At 35.6% G+C, this 10,684-nt stretch overlaps 1 protein-coding gene across 1 annotated transcript in view; it reads left to right on the forward strand.

The window, feature by feature from the left end:
* LOC101635718 overlaps nucleotides 1-10,684 on the forward strand; it is a 49,820-nt gene that overhangs the window by 13,146 nt on the left and 25,990 nt on the right. Inside the window, exons 3-7 of the mRNA XM_012732802.1 lie at nucleotides 4,748-4,930; nucleotides 6,754-6,947; nucleotides 7,297-7,412; nucleotides 8,414-8,539; nucleotides 9,991-10,091. Coding sequence (XP_012588256.1) covers nucleotides 4,748-4,930; nucleotides 6,754-6,947; nucleotides 7,297-7,412; nucleotides 8,414-8,539; nucleotides 9,991-10,091 — 720 coding nt within the window. The remainder of the gene's footprint in view (nucleotides 1-4,747; nucleotides 4,931-6,753; nucleotides 6,948-7,296; nucleotides 7,413-8,413; nucleotides 8,540-9,990; nucleotides 10,092-10,684) is intronic.

The following is a 10,684-nucleotide window of genomic DNA, read 5'->3' on the forward strand; positions in this document are numbered from 1 at the left end:
TCTTCTGGAAAGAGGAAAACTTGTAAAATATGTATTCATAAATGATGATAATAGTAATGCAAAAAAAAAACCTAAATGAGAGTGTGACGGCCTGTGCATCTATGAACTCTCATCTGCTCTACATAGATCACAAAGAAGAAATGGTAAGATTCCAAAGTTTTAGAGTTCTCTTAGTCAATATATATTTACAGAATTCACCCATAGTTTTGTACATACTTGTGGTTCATTTATTTTAAGATCTGTATAATATTCTATTGTCCATTTTATTTATATTTTCCACCATTGATGTACACTTGATAATATCGAGTTGCTTTACTTAGAAAACAGTTTCTTTAAATGCTTTTGATTCTAATTTAACTTAGCCATTGTACTCTTACTTAACATTAAGGAAATTAGGCATCTGAAAATGTGCAGATTTATCGTATAGTGAGAAGAATCTTGCACCTACAGATCAGACATCACATAGAGGTTCCCAGTGTCCGGCATCCCCTCCTTCCTGCTCATCACTCCTTGCTGGTTACTTAGCCACTGTCTTGACTTTTAATATCATAGATCTCCTTGTTTCTTATTAAGTTTATGGCATCATACAGACACATGGTTTTGAAAATATGCTTTTTTTCACCCTCCCTATAGTATCTTTTGCAGTTGTCCCACAATATTGCATTTATCTGTAGTTTGTTAGATTTGCTGCTGAATTAATTGAATGTGACATGTAGCCATCATTTTGCCCAGTGTCCATGCTGGGGGCATGAGACCCATGCTCCAGGGTCAAGAGGTTTCCTGGCTTGAGCACATTCAGTCTTAGGGTCCTTTGCTGCTCCCCCTCCACTTGGTGCCCTGCCCTGTGCCTCAGGTGGGGAGCAGGAGAGGCGCCTCCTCTGGCTGCTTAGTGTTAGCAGGGGAAGCATCCCCCTGTCAGGCTCCCTGCTGTCTCTGAACTGGATCCCCTTCACTCAGGGGGTCACCTCCTGTTATTAACGGGATGCGGAAGCAGAAAACCTGGGTCACATTCTGTGGGTGGGATTATAAAATCCCATTACTCGGAAGTTCCTAAATGTTGGGTCTCAAGCCATTTTGTCTTTTCATTTCTACCTTTTATTCTTCTACTTAACTCTTCCCTTTAACTAAAAATTACAGTTCTGCTTAGCAGGGGATAGTGTGGAGTGAGTACAATCCCCCTTTTCTGGAACGCTGGATTCTACCAGTTTAGATACAGAGTCATCTGGGGTTTGCATAGTTTAACATAGTATAAAATTTGGATTCTATGTCATTAATTTCATCAAGTTAATTTTCCTTTTAAATCCACATTCAGACAAAAGTAATAGAAAAGTACATTATTATTATTATTAATTTTTACTATATATGGAGATCAGAATTGAATAGTATCTGTACTTAGTTAAGATTTCTTGCTCTGTTATTTTGTTGTCATGGGTAATTTCAAAATGATGTGAAACAGAATTGTACTTTGTAAATTAAAGAGAGTGAAACTACTGGAATAAATGTTGAGTTTCTTTTATATAAAAATATAGACATTGCTAAAAATTTTTGGAAATATATATTTTCAACTCTACATCTTAGTGCTAGATGGGAATCAACACTAATCCATTTGAAAATGAACACTCCTCTGAGAGGGCACCCTACTTTTACTGTTAAAACAATGTTTTCATCATGGTTATTTAAATAATTTTTTTGTTCTTGGAAAGGAATTTCTGAAATATCTATCACTTCTCTTATGGATTGGAATCTCCTGAAAAAGCAGTGACCACCCGTAGCTGCCAATAGATGGTTCAATTTGCAATTAAAGGTAAGTTCTCTCTTCTTTTTGAATGCATGTGGTTGATTTTAATAAAATCGTTTCAAATTTGCAGGGTTAAACCTACAAATTAGAAAGTGTAATGTTTTCATTCATCACTATGATAAAGAATGTTCAGTACATGCTTTATACTCTTAAAATAATGCATTCACATCTAAAATACTTAAATGTACAGTTAATAAGTGGAATAATAATTCATTATATTTTCCTCTGTTGTAGTCATTGTTTTTCATTTTTACTTATCTGCTTGTTTTAACTCATCATCTTGGGTACCCATCAGTTATTACACCATGGGGTGCCCACCACCAGCTCACCCAGCATCACCCCCATGTCCTTCCTTGTGTTTCCCACCTTCTTATTCTCACCGCTCCTCTCCCCCTACCTGTTAAGCTTTCTTTAAGTAATAATGTATAGAGGGAAAAGGATGTAAAATTAATAATAATAATAATAATAATACAGCTGCTTGACATGAATTATAGACATGATGATATTATGAGAACATTTGATATTTGATATATTACAAAGTATGAACAGCTTAAAGACATACTGATAGTCTTCACACTTTTCAAAATATTCATATATTCATTCTAGTTGTATGGAAAATGCTGTTGTTTGTTGGTAGCACATAATATCATAATTAATTATTTTCTCCATTACAACATAACATATCCCTTACCTGGGAAGTATAACTGTTTTGTTAACCTCATCTGGTCTCACAGCAGATCTTTGTGAATATGAAAGTTATTATTGGTGTAAGCATAGACTTACAGTTAAGAATGACAGAATTGGGGGTCTCTGTGGTAGAGCGGGGGTTAAAGTGCAGCACTATGAATATATCTGCAGCCAAGGCAGAGGGTCCCCTAGGGAGCTAGGGAGCTGACCCACATGGCGCAGCAGACCTCTCCTGTCTCCCTGGCTGCTCCCCTCAGCAGTGTATATGGGTCAATCTCTCTTCTGCTCCCCACTCTGTCTCTGATGAATCCTCTCATCCCCCACGCTGTAGGCCTGTACCTGTTATTATATGTATAAATTTTTGAAAAGTATGACAGAATTTGTATTCTGTTGGGAGACTTTACATTTTATGAAATAAATACAAATATTATGATTACATAAGTCTTAATATGATCATATTTGTTATAAGAATGACATTTTTACAAAAACTATTGAAAAACATAATACACACATCAAAATTACAGATACCATTCTTTGTGTGTATTTTTTTGTTCAACCTTATACTTGTAACATTCAACCTTTATGAAGGTCACGTGGTATGTGAGTCTTTCTATGACATATGAAGAAACAGAAAATTCATAGATAGAGAAAGTGGGCTGGTGGTTGCTGGGCACTGAGGGGAGGTGAGAGGAGGAAATGACCATCACATTGGTTTAGTGCTGTCTTTTGGGGTGATGAAAGCTACAAACAGTGGCTATTCTGAAATCTTTGATTCATGCTCTCTGAATGGATGAATTTTATGTTTTGTAAATTTTACTTCAATGAATCTTTTAAAGATATATAAAAACCTGGGTTTATTTATTTTTAAATATCTATTTTTTATGCATATAAAAACTGGGGTTTTGACCATATGTATTGGGGTGGGAGGGTGAAAGGATTCCCCAGATACAGGTGGGGAACAGAGCATACAGATTGACGAAATACACTGCTGAGGGGAGCAGGTGGTGAGACAGAAAAGGTCTGCTATGCCATGTGGGTCAGCAATAGGTTTCAGGCATTAGCTGTGACAGTGCTGAGACTTAACCTGAAAAGAGTATTCTTTGCTTGTTATTGAGTTACTGTGCATAGGTCACTGGATATTCTCACAACTAGAAACATTCACATTATATATGCATATATATGTTTGTGTATACATACGTATACACACACGTACATAAACACAGTAAGACTATTTTTGTATATATTATGAAGAGTAAATTATAGCTACTTTTATTGTAACTTCTTTTATTGTAACTTCTATTGGGTCTTTATACTGTTTGACCATAGTGCTCATCCTCACCAGCTCTTGTTTCTGACTCTTTGAGAGACAGCATCTCACAGCTATGAGGTACCTCACGGAGCCCTTGATTTGCCTATCTTTGATAATGATCGTTTTGTCATATAACTTCAACCTGTGTTAGGAAAGTCTATTTTTTTTTTAATCTCCCCAGTTTTTGGCTAGTGAGATTTTTGAAAGTTTCTTTTGTAATTCTGTTATATAAATACACTTAGGTTTTTATCATTTGCAGCAAACATCCCTCTTACAACACAATTATTATTGAAGGATGACTGAATGAATGGTGGTAATATCTTAGTTACTGGAATGATAATATAATTTAATGTTTTTCTTTTTTTTATCAGGGGAAATCCAAGGAATTTATTTATGAAGAACAGAATTGAATAAAATTGAATGCAGGAATTTTAATAACTAGGAAGGATATGTTGAGAAGATAAGTTTAGAGATTGATTTTTGTTACAGAAAATTGACAGTGTAGTGAGTTTTAGAATAAGTAGTAACAAACATCATTAAACATATATTGGTAATGGATAATTGTATTATTTTTTCCGTTATAATATAAATGATATAATAAGGGTATAGGGGAAAAGTGTGCAATATTAAAACTTATACACCTTGCTATATAGTAGAATTTAAACATTTAAAATGCTCTTAACAAGACCTAAGTTTTCAGCATTTATGGTTGCCATGGAAATAAGCTACAAATATGGTGTTCAAGTGTCTTGTTCCCTGATTTATTTTGGAGGCATTTGAAAATGACAAACCTAAATGCCACCTGTAACCCATAGTCTCCCATAGTCTGGAGGTGTGTGATGAGGTGACTCTTCAGTATAGCCCAAGTGTAACAATTTCCTGTTCAAGCTGCTAGTGACACACAAATGAGAAATCTACTTTTTCCATTCTTGCTTCACTCTGAACCTTCACAGGGCAGTTCTAGAGATCACAGACATTGTTTTTGATCACAGATCAGAAACAAGTGCTGGTGAGGATGTGGAGAAAGGGGACCCTCCTACGCTGCGGCTAGGAAGCTCTGGGGGACCAGTCCTCAAGAAGACCAGTGTGGTGGTGTCTCCCCCTCACTCGAGGATGCCAACTCCTAGCAGCAGAAGGTATGTGTTTCTCCTCTCCTCTCTCTCTGCTGGTCCATCTCTTTTAGTGGAAGGTTATGTTAGATGTGAGGCAATTGATACGCAATTCATATGTGGTCAAATCAAAGAGAACAATGGTATCTTTATTTGAATAATTCAGGTAAGACACAAGAAGAAAATTAAGTACTTGAGAATATTTGAAAATACTTTAATTATTCTTCAGTGGAGAATTAGTCATGATTGCATTTGTAAATCACTTCAACTTAACCTGAAATTTCAAAAGATCATGACAAAGAAGAGTTTACTTTGGAATTCATAATCATATTCTATATACTTTTATATTTAGCTCAATATTTGTAATTAGACTCTTTAAATAAATTCATCTCATCCTGAAAGTCAAAGGTAATTCCTCATCTACTTGCTTACAGTCAACATTAAAAGTTCTAATATTAACAGAAAACAAGATGAGATAGCTTCCATCAAATGTTATTTTGAATTAAAAAGTATAGAAAATGTTTACAAATAAACAAAGCATTGTATAAGAACTAGCACACTGATAAAACCGACTCCTGTCTAATGAATGAGGTTAGATAGTATAATTATTATGAAATGAAAATAACATGGTGGTTTTATCAAAATAATAATTAATGAATGTATTATTAACAGCTTATAAAGTGAGATTGAATATCATGTTTTACAAGTATAACAGCTTAGATATTCCTATTTCCATTTTAGATTATTAAACTAAAACTAAGTTGGAAGACTCTGCATAGCATTTCACTTTATTTTTTTAATTTAAAATTAAGAAGAGACAGTAAGTATCAAAGTAAGAATTCTGAATCCCACTCATTCAGAGTCTATTACTGAAATGCTAAAATTATGATTTATTTTTGTAATTACTGGCAAAACTAAGGGAATATTCTTAACTTGGATAGTTATAGGATCTTTCTTAAAGTTTTAACCAACTATGTTGCTCCAGTAATTAATGAGCCAGAATGTATTTATCATTTTATATTTTTTGTGTAACTATTAAAGCTATTACCAATTTCTTATATTGCTTAAAATTACTTATTTTTAAAACATTTTATTTTTGTTTTCAATATTTTTTAGCCTTTGGATATTCTTAGCTTACTTTTAATATTAGCCAACATATAAAATGTCTTTAACATTTTAAGAAATCTCAGAATATCACGATAGTGAAATACATATTTTGAAATAAAATAACTTGATATTAATTTAGTAACAACTCATCTTCTTTTAACAAATAAAATAACCTACAAAGTAAAAACAGTGTAGGAAATGCTAACACTGCTATTCCTTCAAATAAGAACATTCAGCCTTTAACCATTAGTTTTAAAAATTGTCATAAAAATTGACACCATATTTTTCTAAGCCACCATTTTCATTTTAATATACCAGTGTGTTAAGATGTTGTTGTGGAATATGACTATAAATTAATAAAGCCATTATCGATCATGTGCTTCTCATATTTGACTATTGTTTTTTGGCTTTTCTTTTTTTCCGACCAATACTATAGTGTCAGCATAGAATAGTCTTTTAAAAACTACTTACTCTCATCAAACATAGTTTACATTTCCAAGGAGTTCATATTTTTAATTTTTTTCATTGAGGTAATTTTGGATTACATCAGAGTTTGCATGTTGGAGTGATGGTCCCTCTTCTGGTGATGTTACCTTAGTGCTCTAGGACTTCAGACTGGACACTTGTGTTGTTCAACAGCAACATGAGTCCATCACTCAACTCACTCCACCCACAGTGATCTGGTCCGAAGCGCCACGGTGAACTACCGAGAGACTCCCCATGAGACAGTTCCTGACTCACAGAGCAGCAGAGATGAACGACCACAGAGTAACCTATGCAGAGGTGAAGCTGGCGAAGGGCTCGAAAAGACCTCAAGTGAAACCTCAAGAGAGGAAAAGCTGCACCACAGTGACCGAGCAGGGAATAACCTACGCAGAATTAAACCTCCACAAATCCCGGGGTCCTCAGGAGAATGGCAAGTCCCGTCAGTGCAAAGGTACAACATTCAGTTACATGAGCATATTCTCGGGTGTGCAGAGGGGTTGAGGGGAAGGAAGAATGGGGATAAACTGACATGTTTTCATTTGTGAGGATCAGAATTGGAACATGGTATACTAGTAGGAAATCTGATGGCTAATTTTTCAGGTATTGTTATAATTTATTATTGCTGACAAACAAAAATTATGTGTAGTTTGTTTGCAAAAAAGAAGAAATGTTATGTTGTGAGGGGAAAGATTCCAGTGGGAGGTAGAGGTCTCATGTCCAGGTTTATGTACGTGACTTCCTATGCATGAAGATTCTCTTGTCTGTGAACTGAACACCTGTCTCCGTCTCTCCTTTCTCAGTCTCCATCTCTCTCCCCGCAGGCTCACCGGCTCCTCCCGAGAAGCGCATAGCTGGGGTCTTGGGACTCACCTGCCTTGTGCTGATATGCGTTATTGTGTCAGTGATTGTTAAAACCGTAGGTAAATTTATGAAAGATTATAATGGACTTTTCACTTAATGATTGTCAGTGCCTTTAATGAAACAATTATGTTATGTATCAGTTTAGTAAAATGTTGAATTAAAGCTTCTCAAAGTTATATGGAATGATATAGACAAAATACTCAGTTATCATGATTCATAGTTATGCTTTAGGAGACTGAGAGAACCTATTGAAAAGTATGAAATAATATTTGAGATTTGGTAACCATATACTGTAGCAGACAATGAAATCTGACTCTGAATTTTTATAATAATTCTGTCCAAATCTTTACTATTTTATTAATTTGCAGGGAAATTATTATAGATTATTACTATAACCCTAGCAACATGAAACACTTCTAACTTAGAAAAATCATTATGATTACTATTTACTTAGAACACTAATATTTATAAGGATTACTTTATATATTTTCTACCTACTATTTTCACAGCCAGATGATTTCTCCCCAGCATCAAAGATCCAGAAAGGTACACAATGACTTCCAAAATTTTGATGTTAGTATAGTTTATTTAATGTATGTGTGTTATACTGGAAAAAAGGTAACACATCTTTTGGTAGAATATACATTATAAAATCAAATAATAAGTGCTCATGAATAATGATAATGGGGGGGTGTCAACATATCCAACAACAGGAAGAAAATTTACTCAGAACCTTCACATTCTTGTGGTCACTTGGCTATTATATGACATAAACAATTTTACCACTAAAACATGACTTTATTTACTGGTTGCCAGGACATACACAGTGGACATTTCAGGTGTGAGTTTGGTTTCTATGGGCACATAAGCTACAGCATGAGAAGCTGCTACTTCTCTGAGTGTGTGTGGTCTGTGCCCGTTGTGGGGGGTGTTACGTACCTGATTGCTCATATCTCGGTGTGTATGTGAATGATGTGTCTTAGGTTATGAATCCAAATGATTGTAGGTATTCATTAAAATCTCTCTTCAGAATACAGTTGCGGCCCTTGCCCACAGGGGTGGTTCACCTACTCGGGCAGCTGCTATTACTTTAATGCTGAGAAAAAGACCTGGAACGAGAGCGTGACCGACTGTCAGAGAAACAACTCTCAGCTGCTCTACATAGACTCTGAGGAAGAAATGGTAAGAATTTCAGTGTCCCAACCACCTTATGGAGACTATATATATTTTTACACATACCTGTAGTTTAAAGTTTGTGTAATATTCTAGTGTTTTAGGGTTTTACTAATATTCTGCACTATTATTGCACTATGGTAAAACCCAGTCCATGGCTCTCATAGAAAACCAGGTTTCCATATATATATATATATGTATATATACATATATGTGTGTATATATAATATATGATAGTATTATATATTGTATTATATTGCATATATAATATCATATATTATTAATATACAGAGACTATATATGGGAATATAGATGGATTCATTATATATATGTATGTATATATAATGCAATAGTTTATTTTTACATAATTTTGTAACTTTTTCCCTCTTAGTTGTAATCCCCATGGGGTTCCCATCACCAAATCACCCATGAGCCATCACCATAGTCCTGTGCACTCCCCCTGACCCCCATTTTTTATCCCATTCCCCACTCCACCTCCACAAAATGTCTCTGGTATATAGTTGTTCATTATTATTATTTCCCCCCAGTCCTTTATGCTCCTGCTATGAATGAAACCCTCCAGTATTTTTCCTTTTCTTTCTGGCTTGGTAATATATATTTAAATAGACATGGTTGTTTCACTTTCATACACATCAAGAAAGGCAGGTAATTTGGGATCACACAGGTAATTTGGGATCACACAGATTACAAAGACATGGAAATTGTATCTGCAGAGCAGATCATGCTTTCATACTTAAATGCCTCACACATATATAATTTGCTCCTGTCCCTTCCTCCCCTATAATTCTTCAGTAATGCTCTACATTACTTCAGTTATCTGCTATTTGCTAATTTTTATGGCAGAATTTTACGAGACAACATTTTAAAATCTGCTCTCTTTTATATGACAGGAGTGGGATGTGAGGGTCATCTTTTCAGAGATAAAGGAGCTTTCTGGCTCAGTGTTTTCCATCTTAGGGTCCCCTTAGTTGTCCCCTGTCTACCTCGCAGCCCTCCCCCCGCCATGTGTCCCTCAGTGGTGGGGGTGAAGTGTGTTCCTGCTGCTGACTGCTGTCACTGTCTGGATCAAATCCCCCCCTTGACTACTGCTGCTGGACAGGACCCTCCCTGGTGGGTGATGGCTGCCAGCCTCCCGCTGTTGTGGGTGGTTGCTGACAGGACACAGGCCAGGTCAGAATGTTCCTAGTTCACATCACAAGAGAGTGAAGCTGCTGAGTATCAGTGTGCAGGAGCCAGGTCAGACCAGGGCTGAGGGCCTGAGGGAGCTGTGGGCTCTGACATGGTGCTCGCCTCCCTGTGGGGCCTGTGACAGGTTGGAGTCTCGGTGTCTCTACATTCTGAAAATGGAGGATCTGATGAAAAAAAACATTGCTTATTATTTTTTTTAATGAAACCTTTCATAATTCCTATATAAGTGAACTATCTTTATGTTTGAATAGACATTTTTTAAAACCATAACAATGTTGTCATGGACTGGAGTCTATCGTAACGGCAGCCATCAGCCATGGACGCTGGTAAATGGGTCAACTTTCCGATTAGAGTAAGTGTTATCTAAATCCTGTTACTTACAAGAAGAAAGGTTTGAGAAGAACCATAAAAAGGGTCACATTAGTGCATTTGATTACAACTATACACACAAAATCATATTGAATATTAATGGATCTTAAAAAATATAGAAAAAAAGGACAACTTGTCTAACTTGCAACTTTTACAAATATCCTATAAAAATACTTTTCATCTATTTTCAAAAAATATGTCAGTTAAAAAATGCTATTATTTCTTGATTTGCCCTAACATGATATAACAACAGAATTATTAACTTTTTTTCAGGATAAGAGAAGCATCACCTGGTCGCTATCACTGTGTTATGCTACAAAATATACATTATGCAGAGGATTGTGAAACTCAAATTATGTATTATTGCAAGCATAAGTTTGTATTGAAAAAAACCTAAGTTGGATTTATTCCGTTAATGTCATTTTTTTGGGTTAAGATTTATTTATTTATTCATACAGAACTGGGGTACAAGCCAGAAATTCAGAAGGTGAGAGGATTCACCAGAGACAGAGTGGGGAGCAGAACAGGCAGATCGACGAAGTACACTGCTGAGGGGAGCAGCGGGCGGGTCAGGAG

The sequence above is a fragment of the Condylura cristata genome, unplaced genomic scaffold, assembly GCF_000260355.1.
Source record: "Condylura cristata isolate star-nosed mole 26May11 unplaced genomic scaffold, ConCri1.0 scaffold00036, whole genome shotgun sequence".
Lineage (NCBI taxonomy): Eukaryota > Metazoa > Chordata > Mammalia > Eulipotyphla > Talpidae > Condylura > Condylura cristata.